General features: G+C 40.9%; 1 protein-coding gene and 1 long non-coding RNA gene across 6 annotated transcripts in view; one reads left to right on the forward strand and one right to left on the reverse strand.

The window, feature by feature from the left end:
• SCHIP1 (schwannomin interacting protein 1) overlaps window positions 1–27,932 on the reverse strand; it is a 385,169-nt gene that overhangs the window by 34,172 nt on the left and 323,065 nt on the right. The window contains exon 1 of one of the 5 annotated variants that reach the window (XM_074963691.1): window positions 20,725–20,992. The exons of 3 other annotated variants lie outside the window; for them this stretch is intronic. In XM_074963691.1, the coding sequence (XP_074819792.1) occupies window positions 20,725–20,754 (30 nt within the window). In that variant the 5' untranslated portion in view covers window positions 20,755–20,992. Of the gene's footprint in view, window positions 1–8,861; window positions 9,287–20,724; window positions 20,993–27,932 lie in introns of those variants that run through there. One more of the 5 variants, XM_074963689.1, reaches the window with a different exon arrangement.
• Window positions 17,418–27,932, forward strand: part of LOC141993882 (uncharacterized) — a 31,885-nt gene continuing 21,370 nt past the window's right edge. The window contains exons 1-2 of the long non-coding RNA XR_012640959.1: window positions 17,418–17,474; window positions 23,463–23,610. This is a non-coding gene — a long non-coding RNA (uncharacterized LOC141993882). The remainder of the gene's footprint in view (window positions 17,475–23,462; window positions 23,611–27,932) is intronic.

Here is a 27,932-nt window from a genome sequence, read left to right on the forward strand (position 1 = left end):
GGGAGTCTGAGGGTTTCTCCAACTCCTCTACCTGGAGGTGGAGGCTTGATGCCACCCTTTTAAAAAGTTTTTGATGGGCCCTAAGTCCTCCTGTGGGACGGAGGGGGGCGGGGCTGTTATCGCCTCGTCCGGGGAGGGCAAGGAAGCCAGCAGGTGCTCTGGGTGTCCGCCGGCACCGGAGGATCACCACTTGGTCGGACTCCAGGCACGGTGCCAAGGACATGTGCCCCACCGGCCCCCTCCTTGGAGGTCTGGAGAGGGAGGCCGATGGCGCCTCTGAGGCTCTGGCTACCGAGCGGGCCCCCACCGGGGGCTGTGTCGGGGCCACGGTGCCCACTTGTACCACTGGGCCGGCCACGGGGCTCAGAGTCACTGCACTGGCTGTGACACGATGGGCCCTGGTTGTTTGGCCTGTCTGGCCTGTCCCATGGAAGGGAGACTACAAGTGGAGGCCGGGCTGACGAACAATCTGCTGCTGTCTTGGGACCGGGAGGAACGGCAGTGCAGGGAGCGATGTCGCCCATGGGACCGCAACCTCGATGCGGAGGACTGGTACCGTCTGTAGCTGCTGCTCTGCGATCGGCTCCGACGGCCGGACCCGCAACTGCGAGGTGCCAGCGATCGATGCCCTGGCCTGCGGAGGCGATGCCTTGGTGGAGTCTTGAAGCGGGATTCCAAGCGGGAACAGCGTTGACATCCGCTCCGTGACCAGCTGCGGTAATCCCTATGAGAAGAGGACCTCTGGCGATGTCTGCCTCGGTCCCGTCGGTATTCACTCCGTGATGCGAAGCGGTGCCAGGAGTTTCGGTCAGACGGCACCCAACCAGACAGACAGTCTGGTGGGAGTTGAGGGCGATCCACAAACTGAGACCGGTGCTATGCTGGGGGCGACTGCGGAGAACCCAGCGGTGGCTTGCCCCTGGAGTGTGGTGCCCACATCGGTGGCGCTCCTGGTACCGGCATGGACACGACGTCCCGGGCCGCCTGCAGGGCCTCCGGCGTTTCTGAAGCAGCCGGGCTACTCCGCTCTACGTGAGTCAGAGGCCTAGAGGCTGGAGGGGATCGAGGACTACTCAACATGGGTCTAGTCTCTGCCCCTGGATTCCCTTGGTGCTGCTGCGAAGAAGGCGTTTCCTTTGCCTTCTTGTGCCCCGTGGACGGGGAGCAGTGCCGACTGGTCGAAGGCATCGGAAGGTTGCCGCACACCGATGCCGCGGTGCCTGGTGCCGACTCGGAGCAGCGCACCGGAGTCGGGGTCAGCGCCGACTCCATCAGAATAGCCCGGAGCCTAATCTCTCAGTCCGAGTTTCAAACGACTTGTAAATCTTGCAACGATCGCCGATATGGGTTTCTCCCAAACAGCATAAACAGTCTGCGTGCGGGTCACTCCCTGGCATAGATCGCCTACAAGTGTCGCACGGCTTAAAACCCGGGGTGTGGGGCATGCCCCGGCCTGTGCACTCTGACTAACTGAACTGCTAACTAACTACAGGTACTAACACCGAAAGAACAAAAAGTTCTGGGGACGAGCTACAGCAAAGCTGGAGCAGAGCAGTTTCGATGCACCTTCACTGGAGGCAAGAAGGAACTGAGGGTGGGGGGAGCACGCAGCTCCCTTATACCGCGCCATGGAGGTGCCACTCCAGGGGTCGCTGGGGTGCTCCCCCTACGGGTACTGCTAGGGGAAAAACTTCCGGCACTGGTGCACGTAGCGAGCACGCACACCTATTGTGGAATACACATGAGCAATCACTCGAAGAAGAACTGATCAACCCAGTGTTTTTAGTATACCATGGGCATACACAAACAGCATTAGTCAGCAATTAATCATCTTTTAACTGGCACTCTTTGCATACAACACATTATATCCTAATTAGTCTAAATTTACACAAACTTATATTTTGACTTTGTATTCAGATGTATTATGATACTTAGTGACAGTATCTTGTCCTATAGGCGCATAAGGATTTCTGGGTCAATGCAGACGAAAACAAAATTATTATATTAGTATCTGAAGTTTTAATATAAAAATTAGCATTGTTTGCAGTAACTTATTTTAAAGCTACAGAGGGACCACAAACTTTTTCTAAATGTATACAGTGCTCATTTGCACTAGATACACAAATTCAAAGAACTCTATAATCTAAACATTAATAGGTAAATCCACTGAAGAGACTGCTATACCCTGGGCAAGGCTAGCCACAAGGTTGAACTCAAGCCCTTAGTCAGCCCCTCAGTCTGTTCATTGCCTCTGGGACACCTGGCATTGGCCACAGTCAGAAGACAGGATACTGGGCTAGACTGCTCTTTGGTTTAACTCAGTATGGCTGTTCTTATGTTATTAGTATGGTGAATAACAGTGGTCCTCAAAACTTAGATCTCTTGTGATTCTTTAGTCATTTGGCTAGGATTTATCTTCAAAAAGGCTAGTGATCAGAGCTACAGTATAGATAAAATTTACTCCAAATTTTTCAAATAAAGCATACAACTGTTGCAATGTTTGGTAGCTTTAATGTAATCTTCAGACGTTATTTATGACATCTTAGATGTCATGGCTGGATGTAGTAAACACCTATTTCTGTATTTTGTTTCAGGGTTTTTATCCCAGGAGAATTTATTTACACACTTTCATACATGTTTTTGTACAAAACCTTTTCCACTGTAACAGCACTACTGTATGTAGTGCTTATTAGCATGAATAGATCCACCAAAATCAAAAGAAACTGTTCATGGTAGTAGCACCATGCTCAGTAAGTTTTTGCAGGATCAGAGCCTTAGTGAGGGGGAATCAGACATCTATAAAGTGCCTCATCAATCCTATGTACTTTCATACATCTGGCAGGTTTTATGTAGAATGTCATTAATGCTTCCCAAAATTTGTTGAGATTCTCATATGAAAAATACTATGTAAAAGTGCAACGTTTTATTAAATATTATAATTAAATTAAATTAAATTATGTGTCATCTAGTTCCGTGGTTTTCACCCTTTTTTCACCAGGGACCTATGTTTTCTATCTTGGCAGGGATGAAAACAAGGAGCAATGGAGAAGGAGTGCAAGCTGCTGCTTCTCAGTCCTAAGTTTGCACCCGCTGGGTCCTAGTGACAGTAGTATTTCTCTACTTCCTTAATATGCACCTGAGGGTCATGCCCCACCAGTTGAAAAATGTGTATCTACTCTAGTGCTTGCAAAGAGCAACGTTTTCTTCCATTTCATCTACTCTTAAGCACCTCTGCTGGAAGGAACAGTGGCCTTGTTATTAAGGAACTCTCTTGGGAAGGTCACAAGATACCTGCAAATTGAACATTAGGCTGATTAAATATTTACCTTAGAGGTGTGCCTCAAGACTCCAAACAAGAATGAGGCCTCATTGTGTCAGGTGCTGTACAAATGGATAAGAGAGACAATCCATGCTCTGTCTGGGTTGCATGTTGACTATGGCTTTATAGTGTTTTAAGATTTTCTTTACCTCAAGTCTATTGCTTATTATTCACCTCATTACTGTAAATATTTTTTTCAATCTGTACGAATATACTACCTTCAAATATCCCTTTCCTCCAAGTCACACAATTAATTTCCTTATCTTCTCATCTCTATCACTTTAGGGGCCCTTCATTGGATTCTGATGTATCTATATTCTTTTAGAACAGTGATTCCCAAACGTGTTCTGCCGCTTGTGCAGGGAAAGCCCCTGGCGGGCCGGGCCGGTTTGTTTACCTGCTGCGTCCACAGGCTCGGCCGATCGTGGCTCCCAGTGGCCGCGGTTCACTGCTCCAGGCCAATGGGAGCTGCTGGAAGCGGCGTGGGCCCAGGGACGTACTGGCCGCCGCTTCCAGCGGCTCCCATTGGCCTGGAGCAGTGAACCGTGGCCACTGGGAACCGCGATCAGCCGAACCTGCAGACACGGCAGGTAAACAAACCGGCCCGGCCCGCCAGGGGCTTTTCCTGCACAAGAGGCAGAACACGTTTGGGAACCACTGTTTTAGAAATAAGATGCCAAATATATATGACTCCCTCCAAGCTGGCATAAAGTATTTTTAACATTTCCCATGTTCTACCAGTGCTAACCCTACATTCAGACCAGAATGTCATTTGCCTTTTTTGCAGCTTCACTTCATTTTGAATTCATGTCTCATTTGTCGCTCTCTCATCTCCAAAGATTTTTCTGCATTACTGCTCTTTAAGTAGCACCCTCATCTTTTATGCTTGTGCTGGGGGTTACTCTTCCCTGCTTTTTTACTTTTACATATTTAGTCCCATTTAGATCTCTCTCAAACTTTCAGATCATTCTGTAATTTTGATCCATCCCCCACTGTGATTGCAATTCTTCCCAGTTTGATATCTGTACATTTGATCAATGTACAATTTATTTTATCCACTAAGTAATTACTGAAATATTAAATAATACAATTCCCAATATTGAACCCACATTAACGCACTTTGTAAGTCACCTTCTAGATAATGACCATAAAGGAATCAATTGTGCCATAAGTTGTTATAAAACAGGGAACAGTTCCTAAAAAGCCAAATATACTTGAAAGCTGGATTTCATGCTAAAGATAGATCACTGTAACGGATACACTGAATATTCTGAGAGAGATATTAGAGAAACTTGGTTTCAGACAGGAACCAAATCAATAATCTCATTCTTCAGCTACCAAGAATTTTTAAATTATTTTCTACATAAGAAAATCACAAACAAACAAACACTTGGAATATAAAAACATAATTAAACATGTATTATATACATCTATGGTCAAAGATAGGTCTTTCTGTTAGATCTAAAGTGAGATACACAGATTTTCACCAAAGAATCAATTTTGTGGCTAAAGCACACAGTCTAAAAGGACAGTAGAATTTTTGTAAATGTGCACTACTTGTAGCTGTTACCTAGGAGAACGCAAATGCTACATTTCACTAATATCATGAGTTATTTTGCCTTCTATCCCATCACCTAGACTTTCACTAAGCAAAACAGGTTTGAATTATTAATTCCCAAATTATAGTGCTATAAATAAATAGTGTTATAATTCTGAACACTACATCCTGCAATTAGACCAGCTGCTGAAGGAAAAGGAAAAGGAAAAGTTACATAATCTCTTCCTTCTATATCCATTGTAGGATCTAATTTTAACCACAAGAATAGAACTGTTCGATTTTTCTTTTTTCTTTTAAACAACAATACCAAAAATATTTACAAGAACATAAAAAAAAGACGTGGTATTCATCAGTACATAACTCGGTCTAGCACAGAACTCATGCATGGATCAATTCCCCAACCACTGATGATGTGTGACAAAGTTCCTAAGAACCTTACTGAAAGTTAAGTTTCAAGGCCAGTTTGGCTAAACCAGTGAGGTATCTGTGGTTTAGTCAAGGAAAGGAAAATAAGAATCTCTACATCTAAAACACTAATTTCAATTAAGTTTACATTAAGAGAAGTGCCAAACTTACTTCAGTAAATTAACAACTAAAATGCCACGGGGAGGCCATCATTTTGACCCTTTGTGACCATATTCTCCATGCCACATCTATCTACTTACTGCTTTTTAAAAAATATATTAATTACAGCTTTGTTGTTTATTGACCCATACATTTACAATTTGTTTTCTTAATGGTCCCCTATCTTTCCCACAGGAAAAAATAAAAATAAAAAACCTCTCACCCCTCTTTTAACCCCACAGCAATAACTTCCATTTACCACATTTGTCCCACCTATTTACCCTCTGTTCTTCTTGCCAAATATTAGAAAGGAGAAACATCCCTAGACCTGTGCTGGTGACAATAGCACAAACAAGACGATTATAAAAGTTTTATGTATTATATACATACAAATAAAAGCACATACCCCTCTGCAGACTTATGGTACTATAATATATAAATAATGCTTGCATCTGTGATTTTTCATTGTGTAGTTATGGATGCCATGTTTTCTTTCCAACACATTAAAAGGGCAAATGTTACACACTTCGCTTGGAAGTTGGAGTGTTGAAAGTTATGCTATTAACCTTGGGGCACTTGCCCTGGCAAAACAACAGTTACAGAAGTTAGTCAATCTATCCAAAGATATTTTAACGCTGGCTAAATATTCCTCTATGACAATATAAAGTTGATTCCATGGGTCATGTATTCACCATTTAAATTTTACCATTTACTATAATTACCCCATTGATGTAATTATCTGCTGCCTGAACATCCGAACTGGCTTGAATGTTTGAGAGGATACAACTTCCTCAGTAATTTGTAGCTGCTTTTTGGCACTGATCTACAGTCCTGTCAACCTCTCTACTGCAATGACCTACTCTGTTGGAGGGTGAAATGCTGTTTTCTGTTAGTCTGTAGATTCATGAGCATGACAAGACCAATGTGGATAGGAATTATGGAAGTTTCTTGAAAGGTATTATATATCACATCCAGTGGTTGTATGGGATTTAATGCTGATTGGACACATTGAGAGAGTACTATTTAGTATCTGGGAAGAGTAGCCCTGTAGGGCAGTCTTTTTCCAGCAGATTTTGTACATAGACTCAATACAAAGAGGGAGTTTTGTCAGGTACGAACAGGGGGTTAGCAGATAAGCTTTTACAGTTTTTATCTTTTTTCACAACATACCAGATATCTGAAATAGTATTACATTTGTTGATTCAACACAACCAACGTGGCAAGACCTCATCCATTTCACATGGGCCAATCAAGAGAAACTCCACTGAGTCACTTGGGTTTATACAAGTGTAACTGCAGAATCTGACCCCCTGAATCTATATTCAAGGACTAAGTAAGGTGAACAATATAAATGCTGTCATACCTCTGGCAATTTAAAGGATTAAGACAGTTGTGTACATGTTGCCAACAGTTTACTACTTCTCATTTGCTTTGGCTACACCTGCTTTCCTTTCCTGGATTAACTCCACATTTCTTTCTTTACTTTAGTTTGCTTGTAACAGGTTTGGGATTAACAAGAAAAGACTTAAAAATACTTTAGTGCCACAATATTACCTCCAATTCTTAGTTATTGAATAAGATTGGGCAAAATTGTTTGACAAGAAAGCTCTATATGCCCTCAGAAAAAGGAACAGTCTAACGATCAAATAGCGTATTGGAGTACAGGTACTACTGAGTTCTGTTTTATTTCTAATCCATCCACTGTCAGAGAGTGCTAAGACATTTACTGGATAAGCTTTCCTGTTTTGCTCAGTTTTATTAATGTTATTACTGAAATATCACTGGGTTATTCCATCATTTATACTGCATGTTAAGAAGAATGTGAATCCCACAATAGCAACTTGGAACTTTAGTTGATTGCTCATCCATCAGTAGTAATGCATTAGACCATTATCTTTTACTGACCTGCTTTTACATATACTTCATTCCATGTATAACAAACAATAATTGACTCTGATATGGAATTTAACAGTTTGTATATACAGTAGATTTTATATCTATATAGTAAATTGATTTAAATGTAGAGTTATTGCTGAAGTATTTTTACTGGGCAACAGTATGAAATTTGTTCCAATCATGACATCTTCCCTCTACAAGAACTTTACTGCAGGGGGTGTTAAGATGTCATTAATGTGGATACTTATCACCTCAGACTTTTTCCCTTCTTGGCAATTATACAACACTGAAAACACAAGCCATGACAGACCAATAAACAGCAGTACATGAGTCAGCTCTTGGGATTTACTGACGGTATTTCCAAAGAAGTGAACAAAGTTCATACTTTACTCCTTACATAACACGAGAAGTGATTATTACAATGCAGCCCATTGTTTTAACATATTTTACACACTAAGATGTCATCTGAAATAGTGAGTATGTACAAAACTTATTAAAATGTGTATTTAGAACCAACACGTAGCAGCAATTAGACAACTCTGCACATATCACCTCACCGAGGCGAGTCTTTATTCAAGGACACTGCCAACGTACAGAAGTGTTTAAAGGTAAAAATCTGTTATTCTATTAACATTTAATTGGATTAAAAACCCAGCGGGGTTATGGCAATTTTTTATTTAATATTAGAAGCAATGGGCCAAATGTTGAAAGGTGCTGATATCAGATACAATGGGCTGGATGCTGCCCGGTGCTGTAGTTAGTGAGAGTTGAGGGTGGTGGGTCTGTTATGGAATGATACTTCTGCATACTGTGAAACAGTTTAGAACAGCACTTGTTTCCCTTGGAAGGAGGTTTGGGGGGGAGGAGGGAGAAGTTGCACAATATCCTGGCTTGTCGGGACAAGCATATACTTGCAGTTAATGTCAGGATTACAACCATGCCACTGAAGCTATTTTTGCCTTAGGTCCGTCATTACCAGATGTAGACAATTACTATATTTAAAGTTCCAAAACGGTACATGGCATACTTTATTTTTAAAGGGACAAAGGCTGTTATAATATTTATGAAAATTCTGTACCCATAGAATACTTGTTTTCATATCTTTCACTTCAAGATGTATTTACGGTGCAGTACAAATAAAATGAAAATTTAGAGTCAAAATTTTTCATTTCTTAAGCTGCACTGTAATTTGTATTAAAAACTAGAGGGTCACAATATTTCTGAATTATTTCTTAAATTACAGTTTGACAACTAAATGTGGAGTGTAAGATGTTTTACAGAACATGGCAGTATACCAAAAACTGAATAAAATTTTAATGAAAATTACTTGTGTGTTAAATATAACAGAATGTTTCACTATTTTAGCAAATAAAGAGAAATAATCATGAAGAAACATTTATATATCTGGATGAACTGTAGCATAGGGTGCTGGGAATGGTACTGGCAACTCTTCAGATTTGAATGGTTTCTCTTTTGCAAAAACAGAGCAATTGTCAGAAGACAAGCGTCCTTTTTGTCTCTTACCTTCTTATAATTCCCCTCCATCTCCAACGTGGATACTTTACTGATGATGTCATCCATTCCATCACTGTCCAAATTCATTCTTTAACTCTCAAACCCCCTCACGGCAGATTAAATATTCCTTGCAATTATCACTATTCATTGTATCCATAATTTATTAGTCCATACTCCAAGATCTGTTTGGATTTCTCATTTTTAAACTGAAATATCAGATGAAAACTGAAATTCTGTCAGTGTTCTTGCTCTTTTTCATTCAGAGAGACTGTCCCGTACTTTTACCCTTGTCTCATTCACTCTAGTGTGAGGACAGCTGCCATTCCATGCAGTTAAAATGTGACTTCTTGCTGACACTTTGGCCTGTCAAGGGTATGGTCTTCTCACAATCTGCTATCACCTTCCTCTGAATAATTCTCCTAGAATCCTCTTCAAAGCATGTTTCTTTTCCCTAATAAAGTAAAAGGCTGTCTTTGAGCCTTAGCCAGCTGATTATACTGAGTTCACTGCTTAGCAGTGTGTGTTGTAGCTACAAGAGGAAAGCAGCAATCTTCCTCCAGCCACTGGTAGTGCAGGATAAAAATAGATGGGAACTTGCCTAGCAGACTACACCAGGGCAGAGAAAACCTGGTATCTTATGACAAAATTAAAACAGTGTGGTTCAAAGTCAAGGCTACAGGAGGCAAAACTGGACTCACTTCAGGGACTTTCACATACAACCTCCCTGTACAATATAGCAATACTTTCTGTACAGACTGGTTGTTCTGTTTCAATATCCACAACTTTAGTCTATTAGAGGAAGCAAAAAAGAATTCCATAATTTGTTTGGAAATTCACCCACAGTGCCTTTCCAGTTTCAGGAGGAGCTCTTCATTCTTCTTATTGCCTTTCTTGCCTCCAAGCTTTGCATGGTTGGCTTACTTGCTTAAGAGACAGGAGTAGCAAAATCTACAACTGGAGGATTTCCCCCCCCCATCCATTTCTTTCACAAAGTATATAACTAGGGATTTTTTTTGTTTTAAAGGTGATTCCTTGGCTGGAATATTTTTTTCAGACATCATAAAGCTTTTAGGAGAAAAACCATAAATCCCAACCCAGTGAAGAAAAAGGAAGCATTCAAATATAAAGATTTCACTTGTCACAAGCTTCTAATATTTTCAGAGTCAGATTAAACCCCACTGGCATCAGCAGATACAAATTCAGGGAACACTGTGGAACTTGGCTCCCCAGCCAACCACCACAAGTAAGTTCCTCACTGCTCCCCACTCTCCATACCAGGATTCCTTTTGGATTTCATAAAGCCTTCTACTCACTCCAGACTTGTGGGCATAGTAATTGGTTTGGTAATGGTATTTAAGAAGTCATGGATTCCATGGCTCGCTGTCTTTTTCCCCAAGCCCAGCGTCTTTCCCTTTTTAATCCTTGCTCAGATTGAATATGTTATTTCCATGGAGGAAGACACCGTTGTAAGTCACTCAGGAGTATTAATTCTGCTGCATGTCAATTGTCAGTGGAGGAAGGGAGAAGGAAAAGGGGGAATGAGTGAATGTACGAAGATCCTCCCAATGCATGGGGGATGTAACGATCCTGTTGAACATGGGACACTGGTGGCCAGTTCTTGTGGTGCTCCCTCTCCTCACTTTACAGGGAGCTTGGATATTATAGCACCAGATCCCCCTTGCAAGGGGAGGGTTAAATTTTCCATACTGCATATTTACAGAAACATTCACACCCTGCTCCCTCCTAGGGGATCCCCTTGAGAAGAGGTTGGAGCCTGGTGTCTCTGTTTCAGGGACAGTGAGGTTGTGGAGGGAGGGAGGGAGTGCAAGCAGATTCCTCTCCTTCCCTCATAACAGCATAAGAATGGCCATACTGGTTCAAACCAACGGTCCATATAGCCCAATATGTCTCCAAACACTGCATGGGTAGTTGACGAAGGAACTCCTTTCTTGGATTCTTCTCAGCACCCATGCATGCCTTCAAGGTACATCAACCCTCAGTTGGACTTCATTTTCTCAGAGAGCAGTGAAGGGTTATTGACAGTTTCTGCTGCAGGCACAGCCAATCCAGCCAAGAATGGTAGAAACACACCAGGAATAAAGATTCCACTTGTGCCTGTCTTGTTTTTGGGACACAGAAAAGAAATGCCAGAAACACGTAACTGAGCTAGGAGCTCCAGCTGTGATTACTGTGACGGTGCCCCCCATAAGGCGTTATGGAAATATGCTTATGAATATATATTACATAACTGGAATATGTTCTATGCGACATATGCCATGTAACATATCTATGTAAAGGTTATGATCTACTGAATCTATTAATCCTATTTGTATGCATGTATCATTTTTGTACTCGAAGTTATGAATATTGGCCGTGTACTGGCTTGATTTCTAAATAACCTTAGTAGAGCATTTGGTCAGTTCCTGGAGAAAGGAATTCGCAAAGTTAAGTGCCCAATCAAGAAGCACTTAAGGAACAATGCATCTTGGAATGCTCCAATCCACATAAGAAGTCTTCCTGGAGACATTCAAGATACCATGGGGGCAATAGCTTCTGCCTGTAAGAAACTGTGAGTCATGCACGGACTTGTGACTTGCCCAGGTGACTCCAGAACTCCATCTTGGAGCTGGACTTTGCACAGGAGAGAGGAGGGGGTCTCCATCCACAAGAGAAAGTATATTTAAGCCCGTGAAGACCCCTCCATTTTGTTTTCAGCTGGCTAAGGAGATAACCTCTCCACCCTCAAGGATACCTGAAAGAAACTGGAACAAAAGAGAGTAACTACAGGGGATGTGAGTGATTGCTGAACCCGGACTAGAAGGAGATTAATCTGTAAAAGAAAGATTACTGGACCTGGTGAGGTTTCGCCTGTATTCAGTTTTATTAGACATAGACTTGCAGGTTTTATTTTATTTTGCTTGGTAATTCACTTTGTTCTGTCTACTTGGAACCACTTAAATCCTATTTCTATATTTAATAAAATCACTTTTTACTTATTAATTAACCCAGAGTATGTATTAATACCGGGGTGTGGGGCGCAAACAGCTGTGCATACCTCTCTATCAGTGTTATAGAGGGCGAACAATTTATGAGTTTACCCTGTATAAGCTATATACCCACACCCACCCTCTTCAGGGTATGAAAAAACCATCTAAACTGTTGAAATTACAGAAACTGCACAAAGAGTTTATGCATCGTTTTAATTTAATCAGAGATAAAGGATAGTTCTGTAGTTAAAGCCCTGGACTAGGACTTTGGAGATCTGGGTTCAGTTCCCCCCATCTGTCCTTGGACAGTCACTGACTCTCTGCCCTCATTTCCCGACCTGTACAATGGGAATAAAATGTCCTGTTTTATCTATTTAGTTTGTAAGCTGTTTAGGGCAGGAGCTTTCCGTTATTACATATATGTATCATGTCTAGTACATGGGGCCATGCTCCCGGTGGGGAACTCTATGTACTATCACCACATAAATAATAAATGCAATTAATGTATGTGATGATATACTTCAACACCACTAACGTAAAAGTCAAGCTTTGGGCTTTGTAATTATGTTTAGAAAAAAATGAAATGAAATCACACACACCACTGCAGTATCCAACTCAGAACAGTTTGCTTCTTTCATTAGATAAAAAGGAGAAGGGTTCTATTTAAAATACATTCACACAGAATCTCACTTAAAATTTTTCAGGCTAATTACCCGGTCATCCAAGTACAGTTGGAGAAATGTCTTTGCTGAGATTCTCTCAGGACTCACCTTGTAATGAGACCATCCGACAGAAAAAAATAAGTCATATCAGTTCATTTAGCTTATTAGTCTAGAAGCTGATAATTCTGGTTTTAACTCAAATCAAATCACAACCTTAAATGAAAATGCATTGTTCAATGAACATCTTCTTTCAAATGAGAGAGAAGAAATCAATTCAGAATACTATGTTGGACAACAGGTTTCTGATAAAGCGGGGTAAGGGTTACTTTTGTGAGAGAGAAGTCCATGTAAAATTTCATCACCCTAACATAAAAACTGGAAACACATATTGAGTGCATCTCAACTTTAGTAGTAGTAGGAGTACCACAGTAGCAACTTAGAGGCCCCAATCAAGATAGGGGCTTCATTGTGTGGGGGGAGTATAGACACAAAGTGAGATAGAGTCTCTGCCTAAACAGTTTATAATTTAAATAGATAAGACAAAGGGAGGAAGAGTTAGCAGAAGTATAAAGAGGGGAAGTTACTTCCCCAAGGTCACAAATAGGTCAGTGGCTGAGCCAGGAATAGAACCAAGGTCTTCTAACTCTCTGTTCACTGCCCTATGCAATAGGTCATGCTGCCTTCCTGTGGCTCAAGCTGCTACAGTTAAGAATCTAATGTAACAACCCCCTCCCCACTCCTTCACATTCGAGGATCAAAATTAGTCACCCCCTTGAACATATAAAACTATTTTACATATCAATTTCAAACTATACCATCTTTTTGTGCATGCAAAGACTGGGGGGAAAATGCATTTCAATTACAGGTTTTATAAAAGCCAGAAAACAGGACAGATTAACTTTTACTTAGTCTTAACATTAAAAGCTTAATTTTTCATACTGATAGTAAGGCATGAAACAGTCAGTGCCTTCTGCTATTTTTTTTTAAAAAAGGTTACTAAAAATGAGCAATACAATTGTAACTGAAATTGTTATCAGTATTTTAAACATTCAGATTTAATTATGCACGGATAACACTTATCTGAGTCAATTAAATAAACTAACGATGAACTACAAATTTTCTAAGGTCTGCCATAAAGAGAATAGGCCATAATGATCTTTTTGTTCCAAGGATCCAATCTTTTCCAAACAGTGCACTTTAGCAGATTATCTAGTTAACTGATCATGGTAACCCAACTAGAGTACCTATACCGATGAACACCTCTCACAATAATCTCAAAAGTGGTTGCTACTTTATGATTTATTAGTAGAATTTACAGCATTTTTTATATCTGGTTAGGTTATAAACAAGTTTGGAAGGATTACATTTCTAATCAGTAAATGCCAATAAACATTGATTTTACTGTGCACACACAAACCTATGAAAATATATTTTCATCAGTAATAATGAAAATGAACCAAGAGGCAACGTAAGAAAAATGCTGCTTGAGAACTTCTGAGAGTTTGATTTAAGGATAGGTACTTTGTACATTTTGATATGTGATATTGACAATTTGCATTTTAATGGTTATAAAACTTTATCATTAAATGATTATTATCTGACCTGCCCCATAATTTCCTGGAACTGTAAAAATTTAAATTGATAAAAATAGAAAAAAATGGGTTACTTTAGAAAAACTCTTTTAAAGTCAGTCCTAATTATGAAAGTATCACTCTGAAGGCTGGCCTTCCCATTTATACAGACATGTCTGAAAAGTTCCACAGAATGGGCAGAAAGGACTTCGAAGGGGAGCTTCTCTCACAACTTCAAAGAGAAAAAGACAGCCAGCCTCATCCTTGCAGTCTAACCTGTCTGTTAAAGGGCTCCCCACCTCCAGAGCGGCAGGCTCCTTTCGTTTACTTAATAGTAGCAGTTTTTCCATTGGTGATCAGTGTGCCCAGAACTATTGATCTATTGAGTTCCAACTCCCTTGTTACAAAATGTTTTGTAGTATTTACAATCAGCTAAAGAAAAGAATGATTTTGGAAGATAGGGTGGGTGCCATGTCTTCTGCCCCAATACAGGAGAAGTAGACTGTAGTGTTGCCAACTCTTGTGATTTTATCTTGAGTCTTATGATATTTGGTGTTTTTCCTGAGAGTCTCAGCTTTCATTTCTAGTATTTATGGTTGCTGAGAAATCTTCAAAATGTGAATCCTAAAGGCTCGAAAAACAGAAAGCAAATAAAAGGACCCCAAATTAGTTATGTTTAAAAATGTAATGATTTATAAATCAAATTTCATGATTTTTTTGAGACCCTGACTAATGATTTTTTAGTAGTTGGTATTAGCATTACTGAGGCCCTATGTATACTCCAGTCTTCTGCTGATCTAGGTATATCAGTCACGGGTGTGAAGAAGAGGTAGCCCTGACTGACATAGTGGTGGCAAGAAAAGTCCCTAAAATGGCCTGAAACAGCGAGTACTTTAGGTCCTCTCTTTCTTTTCCCAAGGAAATGAGATGGCTGTTGGCATGTCCTTGATCTACAGACACAGTTCTTTACTGAAAGGACTGCTTTCAAAATGGAGAGCTTGTAGCGTACAAGCTGACCAACTCCCTGAAAAAGTCTGCAAAGGAAGAGGCATTTACTGAGAAACACCACTCTCTCCCTTTCTTTCTATGGAAGTGCAGCCAATCAAATTTAATACAATTTTAATACAGAGGGGCAGCCTGATCTTTCAGCACATATATAGCTGCCAAATTTTGTGCAGCTCCATATGACATTAATGCACAGAGATCACACAGAAAGCTTGGAGTAGGGCAAGGGTGAAATGTTGAGGAAGGGGGATCCGAAAACGGGATTTGGGCACTGAACTGTTCCGGGGAGGGAAGGCTGAAAACTGATGGTCCAATCAAATTTCTGAAGTAATGCTGAACGTGTTTTAGTTCAGTTAACACATGGAATTAAAACAGTTTTTAGCCACAATTCAAGCTGTACAAGTTGTCAGCAAAAGATAAATATCCTAGTGTAGACAGAGCCATACTATCCAAATTCCATCTAAACGGATCTTGTCCCATGAGTTATGTCCCAGGCCCTTCCTGAAATACCTGTTTTTGAGCTAACTGCAGGACTTTGAAGAAAATCAAATGTAACTGGTCATATCAGTTTTTTATCTGTGTATAAAGCCCAAGAATGTTTGACATTTCAGTCAACAGAAATAGGTACATATCCAAATCGATGCTAGTCTGCAAAACCAAATGGCTCCCATGGGCAATATTCTGTTTAGGGAGTATAATATTACACAGAGATTCAGTCTCAATGTTTTGGAGTTCAGAAATTTATCAACTTTTAGAAGATCATCAGAAATAAGTCTGAGGTGATGATATTTAACTTTACTGCCATGTTAATAGGATTATGGTAGCATCTAGAGGCTAGGGTCCCATTGTGCTAGGCACTGTACAAATACGTAACAAAAAGGCAAACTATGATCTGAAGAGCTCACAATAGACTCATTCATCAAGATGAAGAAAATATGCAAGAAGCTGACGTCCACTTGATTTTCAGATTGTTACTCTATGCAAAGGGCACCTAAAAGATTTAATGGTGAACTGAAATGCTTTATTACTTAATACTAGTTAAGATCCTAAATCAGGGGTGGGCAAACTTTTTGGCTGGAGGGCCACATCGGGGTTGCGAAATGGTATAGAGGGCCGGGTAGGGAAGGCTGTGCCTCCCCAAACAGCCTGGCCCCATACCCTATCCACCCCTTCCCACTTCCCACCCCCCTCAGAACTCCCCACCCATCCAACCCCCCTGCTCCTTGTCTCCTGACCACCCCCTCCCGGGACCCCCCCGCCCCTAATCACCCCCCGGGACCTCACCCCCTTATCTAAGCCCCCCTGCTCCTTGTCCCCTGATCGCCCTGACCCCTATCCACACCCCTGCCCCCTGACAGGCCCCCCGGGACCCCTGGCCACCCCCTCCTGGGACCCCCATCCCTAACTACCCCCCCTGGACCACACCTCCTATCCCACCGACCCTCCCACTCCCTGTCCCCCCCCTACTGAGACCCCCCCGATCCCCTGGGATCCCACCCCCTATCCAACCTCCCTGCTCCCTGTCTCCTGACCGCCCCCCTCCACAAACCTCCGCCCCATCCAACTGCCTCCTGTCCCCACTGCCCCCCGGGACCTCCTGCCCTCGCCTCCCCCTGTCCCCTTACCAGGCCGCTCAGAGCAGCAGGGCAGGCTTGCTGGACAGCCTGGGAGGTGGGCAGGCACAAGCCGCACTCCTCGCACAGTGGTGTAACTGCAGGGGCGGGGCTGGGGGCTAGCCTCCCCGGCTGGGAGCTCAGGGGCCGGGCTGGATGTGGCCCGCGGGCCGTAGTTTGCCCACCTCTGTCCTAAATCATTAAAATAGTACGTGGGTATATTTAAATAGGAAGTACATTATAACAAAATATTTTATTTACTTTTATTTACTTATCAGGGCCTGAGTTAAGGTTGTGTTTCTTCGATGCATGTTGATGACATCACAGATGTCTTAAGTATTTTAAACAAATGTGCAAGTGCTGGTATTTTTCATGTCAAATTTGCAGGAGAAAAAATATAGCCCTAAAACACAGGTCTTGGGAGATCAGTTGAAAACACATTTGCAATTTACTTTTAAATTATATTTATTCATAATGTTAACAATACACACGTAGTCTCTTAAATATTTCACTGATCTTAACAAGTTGTCATAAATATAAAGGGAAGGGTAACCCTGTATACAGAACTATAAAATCCCTCCTGGCCAGAGGCAAAACCCTTTCACCTGTAAAGAGTTAAGAAGCTAAGGTAGCCTAGCTGGCACCTGACCCAAAATGACCAATAAGAGGACAAGATACTTTCAAATCTGGAGGGGGGGGACGGACGACAAAGGGTTGGTCTGTCTGTGTGATGCTTTTGCCGGGAACAGATCAGGAATGCAGCCTTACAGCTCCTGTTAAGTTAGTAAGTAATTTAGCTAGAAATGCGTTAGATTTCCTTTTGTTTAATGGCTGGTAAAAATAAGCTGTGCTGGATGGAATGTTTATTTCTGTTTTTGTGTCTTTTTGTAACTTAAGGTTTTGCCTAGAGGGATTCTCTATGGTTTGAATCTGATTACCCTGTAAGGTATTTACCATCCTGATTTTACAGAGGTGATTCTTTTACCTTTTCTTTAATTAAAATTCTTCTTTTAAGAACCTGATTGACTTTTCATTGTTCTTAAGATCCAAGGGTTTGGGTCTGTGTTCACCTGTACAAATTGGTGAGGATTCTTATCAAGCCTTCCCCAGGAAAGGGGGTGTAGGGCTTGGGGGGATATTTTGGTGGAAGGCGTCTCCCAGTGGGCTCTTTCCCTGTTCTTTGTTCAAAATGCTTGGTGGTGGCAGCATACGGCTCAAGGACAAGGCAAAGTTTGTACCTTGGGGAAGTTTTTAAACCTAAGCTGGTAAGAATAAGCTTAGGGGGGTCTTTCATGCAGGTCCCCACATCTGTACCCTAGAGTTCAGAGTGGGGAAGGAACCTTGACACAAGTGTTTGGCATTATTTACAAAAATAATTTCAATCACTTTTAATGGTGCTGTAAAAGAGTTTACCAACATACCAATGCCAATATGCCTGAACTGGAGAGGCGATCTGTAATGGTGAAAGGGTCCATGCCTATTTAGTCAATAAGAGTAGGGATGGCAGTGGTTTGTGTAATACTTATCAGTTGGGAACTGGAAGGAGGCCACTACACAGCCTCAGGTGGTAATAACTTTTGGTCACCACTGACCTGGTATGGATTCAGATTGATAACCTAGAAGTGAAAGGATTCATATTCCATTACCATATGACATTCAATTCCACTGCAATCAATGTATAATTCTTCCAATCTATAAAAGCACAGATCTTTAACCTTTGGAGGAGGGTTATCATCATATTATTTAGAATATGATCCAAAACTGTTTAATAAACATCTAGCATTCTTCTTCTTGGAACTGTTAATTCTGTTAATTTAAAAAAATCTAATTTTATGGACCATTTCCTCAAGAATTTGGAAAGTAGCAGCAGCAGTTGATTTAGGTCAGACAAGATTTGTCTAGCGAGATGCGTATAAACGAATTGCTTTTTGCTGTCTCCCGTTATAAGATAAACCTGTGCTGCTGATCCACCACTCTAGGATTCTTTTGGTAGCATAATATACAGCCCTGCTTAGCATTTAGAATTTATTTTAGAACAGCCACTGCTGGGATTTAACGTCTAAACTGTATAGGGTCTCTCTCTTTATTAACTGTATTTTAAGGCTCTGATAAAACCTAAAGCACATTTCAAAAAGGAATTTGACCACAGATATCACACGTGACTATAGCAGCCTTCACATTGACATTTTCCCTTCCCCCCCATCACAGCCCGTGTTTAGGGAAGCCACCCCCTTCCTCTCTAGCTTGCTGAAATCCAATCATTTATGGCTTGTAGTTTGATTTTAAACCCTGGATTGCTGATCACAGAAGGATTAAAACTTGACCTCCAGGTTAATGGGTTTGATTATTTGGGTTATTTTGCTGCTCCGTGCAACCAAACAGAGGTATTTAAACAAAACATGAAGATCATTTTCATATGACATTTTTCTAAAATAAAGATTCACATATGACTAGTGATTTATATTCAGTATTTTTGTTTTGAAAGAACACATTGTAACGAATAAGCAGATTAAAATGATTAAAAATGTAGCCATACTATGATCACACAAAACCAAATGCTTTAGGATGCTATCCAGCCTAATAGCAGTGTTTTTGACTGAACCTAATGTATCTTCACTTACTCACAGTTCCCAGAAGACTGGCTTCCATTTGAGAAGAAACAATAGGCAACCTTTAACCCTTCAGTTCCCAGAACTATGCTGGGAAAACGTTCTCATGATGCTATTTATTAAATTACTAAAATATGACAGGCTAAAGGCTTCAGAAAATTATTTAAATATATTTTTAGAAGGGGATAGACTGGACTAATTATTTTAAACTGCTAATTGGATTAAAAATCTTCAAACTCAAAAATAATTTTTTAACTCTGTACTATGTGTACTGACTGGTACTTTGGTTTATTTCCCTTCCCTTCTATAATGCTATTTTATGCATGGGGATACGTGTGTTTAACAGTAATCTTCAAGCAGGACCAAGCCCTAGGAGAGGAATCTGTAACGTAGGTGCGTGTGTCATAATACTGTCCATCTCTTGTTAGGAAAGTGAAGTAATGTCAGTGTAAACTCCTAAATTCTTACTTTGCCCTGTGGAAAGGTAATACATGAGTCTTTGTTACCAATTATCTTCTCATCTTCATCTCTGATTATTAGTATTGTGGCAGTGCCCAGAGGCCTGACCAGGACTGGGACTCTACACTGTGCTGGTGCTACAAACACATAAAAAGGCACTGTCTCTGCCCCAAAGAGCTTGCATATTATTATTTATCAAAATAGCAAACCATAATGTGAACAATGAAAAGACAGCATGTGAAAATGACCACTACATTTTAATGCATCAATTACGGACAGTGAGTATAGAACTCTTAAAAATATTAAAAGCTAATCTTGCTTCAAATATAACTACGAAGGTGCTAAAACAGCCACTTCATACAAGTAATTTAAATCAAGTACTCTCATTTATACTTGTAGTAACAAAGTAAGTGTTGACGCATTATATAACATAAAATGCAGCTCGTACATAAAGATTCAGATGAATACATATTACTGAACGTAAAGCATCAATGAATGGAAGTGTCAGAGAAAATAAATCAGTTATCAGTTCCTTTTCCACTTCGTTCATCTAAAGATTTTTACTTATTAGTGAAATTGTGTAGTGTACACAAGAACTTAGGCATTGACACTCTTAAAGTTAACATTTAAAAATATTGTTTACTATTATTTTATGCACCTTTTATTTGTTCCATAATTCGTTCCCCAAAATTATTTCCCATCTCTGAAACATATCTAAACAGTTCTTCATTTAAAGGAGTTCCTCTATCCATATAGACATACATGTCAGGACAGATTATACCTATATAATTCACATTTTACAAGCCAACTATGCATTATTTTCTACACTGCTCATCAGATTTACAACAAACCACAATACTAAGAATACTGTAGAAGCCGAAGAGAGGCAACTTGCTGCACTGAAAAAGTCAGGCCTTTCTCTCCCGCAAAGGATGCCTATCATCGTAACAGAGCTTTAATTCTTACCTGATACGAACAGTTTTCCTGGTGTACCATCTCAGTGCATCATACAGAGAGCAGACACCAAAGCCAGGAATGTTTACAGAAGCTGCACAGTTAAAATTTACAGCATCTGAAGGAGAAAAGAACGCCCTTGTAAGGCGAGAAGCTTCCTGCAGATTAAAATGGATGCTGTTTCTGCTGTTTCAACCTGCGCAATGGCACTGCCTTTGCTCGTGAGGAGTGTAGCAGTGCTGTTCTCCTCAGGGAACTAGCAATGAGGTCTAACAACATGTAGCTGAGCCTGTGATGGGGGAGGGGGTTCACTCATCACTAGCACAATCGGCCAATTATATTGTAGACACAAAGAAAAGGATCAGTCTGAGGCTGGTGTGACCTTCTGGTGCTTTCTGAAGGCAGCTAACTGATGTGGAAACATTCTAGTCCTCATTAAAGGGAAAAGGGGGGGAAAAAAAGACAAATCAATACTTCACTTGAACATTTCTGACCTTTGCCATCATTCTCCCTTCCTATAGCTGTTCTTCGATTACTGCTTAGAAGTTTTAATAATACTTACAAACAGAGAGTCATAACTGTATTACAGAAATATAAACAATTGCCTTGGTAATTTAAAAACATTAATCTATTTCAATCTGACAACATTTCTTTCTTTGGCCAAGACCATTTACAGCCAAATAAACCAAACTCAGGTGTACATTCCATACAAAAAAGAATCAAGGTATGTATTCCATCTTCCCAAAATAGGTTTAAGATTTTGAATCATTAAATAATAAGTAGGAATGCATTCCAGTTATTTTCTTTTACAGTGCATTGGAGAAACATAAAATCTTTTCTTGAAAATGTTTTGTTCTACATTTCCTGTGAATTGTAAGTATAGGATGCAATGGTGTTTAAAGAATTTACTTTCTATATTGTTGTAATGTCCATTTTGAGCTGGAGCTTTGACTATATTATCCAATACAGGGGAACAGTTAATGCCACACTGTTTGTTTCAAATGAAACAAACATCTGTGTTCTTTGCAACAGCCCCAAACAAAAATAGGCTATTCTATAACTAAATTTGACTGATGAGAAGAAATCTGAAGATGAGACAAATATCCAGAGGAAACTATACACAGCCACAGTTTGCCTACACAGCATTTTTAGGAACAACTATGACTTGGTATTTTAGATCTGAGCTGGTTTTTTACTTTTGTAATACCCTGTCATCCAATCCACAGATATGAGATAATTTGGCCTGAAAATTCTTAGAGGCTGGACAAATATTCCAAAACAGCAGTGATAATTATTTAAGAAGATCTAAACAAACATTCATTTTTGTAAATCTTCTATTGCATTTTCAGAGTAGTATTTTGAGATTATACACTGGTTTTACAAATGGCAGTACAGGTCAGGCTGTAATTCTCAACATATAAAAGAAACTAAATACAAACTTTTTTTATTCCATTGATGAACAGTCTTGTGATAGAAGACAAGAGTGAAAGAAGAAATAAAGTACTACTTTACAATTTCTCAGGATCTGTGATCTTGGGCTGGGAGTTTTAGCAAGTAGCTCATAAAAAAACGTGAGATTTCAGAGTCACGTTCACCGCTGGGCTGCTCACCTTCAATTTAAAACAGTGAAAACACGTTAGGGGTCCTGGCACATTAGCAGTCAAGTGTTAACCTGTAAAACACTCAGCCCAGATTGTGCCGAGCTCTTGTGTAGGTGCTAGGACACCAGAGCGTTCTTTCACTCTTGTATTCAAGAAATGCTCCCTCCTAATACCCCTACCACAAAAGGGCATGGAGACATCCAGCCATCAAAAGAAGAGCACATTCCTATGGTACGTCACACTAATCATGCTTCCCCCCTGAATGCTGCAGAATTCCAGGAGGGATTGTGCCAATCAGAGACAAATCCCTTCCAGAGCTCAACATGGGGTGGTGTGACTGCACCAATCCCAAGCCGGCAAGTGCCTATCATGCACAATCTACTGCTCAGTGTTAACAGACACCTTCAAACTCTGCCAGTCTTTGCATAGGAATATTAGATGTATCCAGCCCCTTTAGTAGCTTAGCTATGATGTTCCAATCTCTTGCTAGCTCATGTAATGGTGAGATCAGTGAAGCCATGTTTTTCACTGCTCCGCCAATGGAGAAGACATGCTGACCTGAAGTCCCCCATACTATCCTGGAGGAGATTGCTGCTTGATGTATTATAGACTAGGCTATTGGTAAAACATGGTAAAAAGTTAAAATGTACTGAGTAATAGTCATTTTTGCACAATATCCTGTACAGTATGAAAATGCAAAAACCTATCTCTGCAATAAAAAGCAACGATATGCTTCTCCTTCCTAAATTGAATATTTCTATAAATTTGGGAATGCCAGGTCATTACTGAAAAGCTATCTGTGTATCCCTCCTATTTTATATTAGCACTATTTCCTAGGCCTGTGGAGGCTGAGCTCACAAGTTCAAATGGCTATGGGAAAACAGGAATCCTGAGTTTTCCTTAGAGACCCTGATTCAAGTGCCAAAAATCTATCCCTGATTCAGAATTTCTTTCTCAAAAATGGCCTTGCATGATGATCTCTCTACCCCCACTTTTCTCAGCTCTTCATCCTTGCAAGTACATTAAAAAAGCAGGGGGAAATGTGGGTGGATGGAGATTCACCAGAGTTTTCACACAAGTGGGAGGGCAAAGAGCTGAAGGGGAAAAAAATCCCATAAAACCAATCGTTTTCTCTGTTTCTTCTTTCAGGGCCTTATCCAGTATCTCAGCAGAAAGGCTGATACGTAATCATCACTCCCACAACCACGTGAGGAATTCTTCATCTCTGCAGCACGGCTTCACGGGAAATGAGGTCTCAGTCAACAACTCTGGGCATCTCCGTGTTCTTTCCACCAGGGTAGGAATGCTACGTGGCTACAGTTCGTAAGGACTGTGGGACAGGAACAGTTCCAGGCTGCTCCCAGGGGAGAGAACTGAGCAGAAATAAGAACTACCTTACCTTGGAAAGGGAGGTTTCAACTACTCTGCTGCATACTGCAGAGATGTTTGGATGGGGAGGGGGGAAAAGAACATCTCTTTCAAAAGTTTTACAACTTTTACAAACAAACAAAAACCAGAACCAACAGGTTGGGGTAGGGGGGAGAAAGGCAAGGAAGTTTGGAGAAAGAAGGCGGCTACCCTTCAAGCCCTGTATGTGGGGACTTAATGCTGATGCTTAGCAAAGACATTAATGGCCACATGTGGGATAATCATAATGAAACAATTTCCAAACTCCAGCTCTGGGAAGAGGGTGAAAAGACGGGACTCCTAACCAGGTACACAAGAGGTAGTAGAGAGGGGATAAGCCCTCTTAAGGTAGAGAATAGTCTCTGTAGCTGCTCTGGTGCTAGGGAATCTCAGCAATTTTTGATGAGTGAAGACCAGCTAAAGTGTTTTGGGTTTTTTTGGCTGGATCAGACCAATCATTCACAAACTGCCTTTTTTAAAAAGAATGCTATAAAAACCACTTACATTTTAATTTTCCCTTCTGAAGAAATGTAAAGGGATCTCTCAGCAAGACTTTTTTCAGAAGCTTCCTTGACAGAGGGCAAAATGTTTGCCCCAAAAGACCAAAAACAAACACACACCACCACCAAACAAACAAACAAAAAACTCCTTGCTTAATGCTAAAAGCAGCTTCTTGTGTTACATAATCTCCTGATGACATTTATCATGTGTGTCATAAGAAAGACTCATGAAATTATCCCACTCTTCACACATTACTGGTTTATTTATAGTTGAAGTGACTCAGTGCCATTTCACACAAAGCAGATTTCTGACAAGTATAGCGTGAATCTTGTCGGACACAGCTATGGCACAGTGAGGTGCGAAGTACACAAAACCACCCTGTTTAACAGTTTATTCCTTCTGTAGGTATTTGTGCATGGGGGCTGCTTTATGTTTAACTTTTAGTTTGCTGCACAGTATCCCTCCACCTCTTCCAAGAGACTATTCTTAACAGGCCAACTGGTCTGGTTGGCACACAGTTCCCAATTCTGCAATGAGCTGTGTGTGGACATATGCCTGCATCCATGCAGAATCCCATTAAAATATCAGTGAATCTACACTGTTACAGGGGTCTGCCTGTATACAGCTCATTGCAGGATCAGGGCCATAGTTACACCATAGGAACAGGCTCCACAGGAATTCCTTAAACCAAGCAAAGGGTTTTTCTTTAAATTGAAAGAATAAAGGAAAGTATATCTGTCTAGAGGTTAGTGTACTAGGCTATGAGCCAGAGAACCCTCTGCACCTGCTCTTTCTTTATCAGTTTGTGATTATCCATCCAGAGGGCAAGTCAGATAGGTAGGTAATAAATAAAGTTGCGGGTGCTTCAAGTGAATGAACGTTACTTGGCTGTCTCCCAAGTGGGTCACTACAAAATGGTGTCCCTTGCTAAAGAAAAGAACAAGTAAATATTCCTATTTCTGCACCTACCAATTTCTGCATCTGCCAGTTAGAATGCATAAGAACCTTTGATAGTCCACTAAGGGAGGAAGAGGTCTTGAAAATTAACTAAATTTCAATGCCCTAAGAACGTCTGTCTGAAAACAGCTTTTGATAACATGAAAGCATCCACTCTGCAATGTTTTGAGAAAACATACAGTCTGACTATGCTGCTAGCCTAAACATTCCTTTCTGAGAAGAGATGCATCTCTCTGCCCAGGAGAAAGTTACTGCATGGATAGAGAGAGCTCTTAGCCTGACAAAGCACTGACCTCTCCAACTCTTCTGACTACTGTTAAATAATGGAATATTTAATTCACCTTGCCCAGCTGGCCTTAGAGAAATTTTGCCCCAACAAATAAAAGGGAAAATGTTGCCTGACTTACAAAATGGTTTTCTATAGCTGAAATAAAATATAAGGGTCTCTTATATGTCTAGATAGCGCTACCTACTTACAGTGTCATACAGGCATTGAGGTTGATATGAAAAAGGGCCATTTTATGAAGAAAAGCAGGAACAGTATACAGCAGCACTGGGTCTTAATGAAAGACTAGGTCATAAACAATAAAATCTAGCTCTTATAATATATATATGGCTTTTCATCAGTAGTTCAAAGCACTTTATGAAGTGGTTAGTGTCATTATCCTTATTCTACACATGGGAAAACCAGGAGGGAGGGGAAATGACTTAGCCAAGATCACCCAGCAGGCCAGTGGCAGAGCCAGGAATAGAACCCAGGGCCTCTCGAGTCCCATTTTTGTGTTCTGACCAATTAAGCAGACCTTCTTGGATAAACAGATCACTACTGAGTAGGCAGTTAGTTCCCATTTCATGAAAGGAAGACAGAAACAGAATTTTGGTTTACAAAGGGAACACAGGATCCAGGAGATAAATGTAAATCTTCAAAGAGAAATAATCCTCCTTCCAAAAACCTAGTTACCCGGGTGGGAACCTGCCAGCATCCTGTAGTTCTCACCAAATAGACCCCAAGGTGAAAACCTGGGACTCTCAGTGAGCTAGGGAACAATCCCTTAGGCAGCCCTCTCCACAAGACTGTATGGGTTGTTAAAGAGAGAAGTTCCTAAAGCAACCACCTCCCTAGACTTGCATCACCATGAGAAACTCCACTGAAAGTTCACCTACAAATCGGATTTGGGGAATGGAGGAAAGTGTGCCACTGCTTAAAGAAGTCACACTTTGTTTAACGGTCCCCTTTCTGAATCCAAGGCTTAATAGAGACGGGAAAAAATCTTGAGATCTAGGGTTGATCTTTGACAGCAGTTGTGGGAATTGATGAACTAGTGCTACACACTAAGCCTGGGATCACTAGAAGAAAGCAAATTCTGACATACTGAACTGTTTGGAGAATTTTATGGATAAAGGTAAGAGGAAATCAGTTTGAGGGGATTAGCAGTTATATATAAGAGGGCTGCCCCTGGGTCTAGGTATCAATTGCACAATCTCTACTGAGGTGAAGTGATCAGGAGGGTTGCATGGGGAACAAAGAAGCATGAACCCGACAAAACACATCAAAATGTCTGGATGTTAAAATAATGTTATCTGTTCATCTACTGAAGGAGCAGCAGCACCTAGGTATTACCATTTGGTGTGTCCCCTGATTCAGGAAAGAAATTTTTACTTATCCGCTAGCTTTTAGTCCTTTGCTCGGCACATCTCTCTATTCTTTTATTCCTAAAATGCATCTATTTTTTTAACTGCCATATGTTAAGAGTATTCTTTAACGAATGAAGTATTCCACGCAGCAAGCCACCAGTTAAACTCAAAGAAGCCCTCCTGAATCAATGTCAAAGGACTAAACTGCTCAGCAGATAGTATTTTATATTTGCTCATACTTTGCTATCCAGAATTTGCCAAGCTTTGTGCTAAACTTGTCAGAAGACTGCTCAGTTTTAATAGTTTAAACTGTGCTAGGTCATTGGTTCATTACTGAATCAGAGGGAAGTGTGCCTCACCAAAATTCTTCCTACAGCACTTACAGTAAGTGTTTCTTGAAGACCTTGCATACAAAAAAATGGCCTGACCCAACTTAGGCTATGTCTACACTTGCAGAGTTTTTGCACTGTCAGTTTCACCTGTGATAGGGAACCAGTAAAAGAAAGGTTTCAGAGTAGCAGCCTTGTTAGTCTGTATCCGCAAAAAGAAAAGGAGTACTTAGAGACTAAGTTGCCACAAGTACTCCTTTTCTTTTTGCAGTAAAAGAAAAGCGCTGCTTTGTGTTCTCACTCACTTCCACAGGCATCAGATCATGTTCACATTTGCAGCACTTCCATCGCGGATGAAAGCACTGCACTGAGGGCAGCTATCCCACAGAGCAGCTCTTTCAATTTTGAGGATAGGTCTTGGGGTGGGGGGGATTGATCGCAGGGCATCTTAGTCCCTGTACAGCCTCCTCTCCCCAAACACTGATCTGCTCCAGTAGCTCAGCATTGCTCCAAGCAGGGGATCATTTGCTCCATGAAGCAGCCATTATCACTTGGCCAGATAAGTGAGCACTTGCCAAGAAAACAGGAAGGGGAATTTCAAAGTTCCGGGGGATTTACCGGGGTGGGGGGTGGACATCTTTTTACCTGGCTTCAGAGCAGCAGAGCTACTGGCCAGAGTGGTCACCTAGGCACTGTGGGATATCCTTCGGAGGCTAAAAGCTGTGTAAACAGTAAGAATGTGTCTTCACTTGCACATCACTGCAGAAGTATCACCAGTAAGAACTGTATG

This window comes from Natator depressus, chromosome 9 (assembly GCF_965152275.1).
Source record: "Natator depressus isolate rNatDep1 chromosome 9, rNatDep2.hap1, whole genome shotgun sequence".
NCBI classification, from domain to species: domain Eukaryota; kingdom Metazoa; phylum Chordata; order Testudines; family Cheloniidae; genus Natator; species Natator depressus.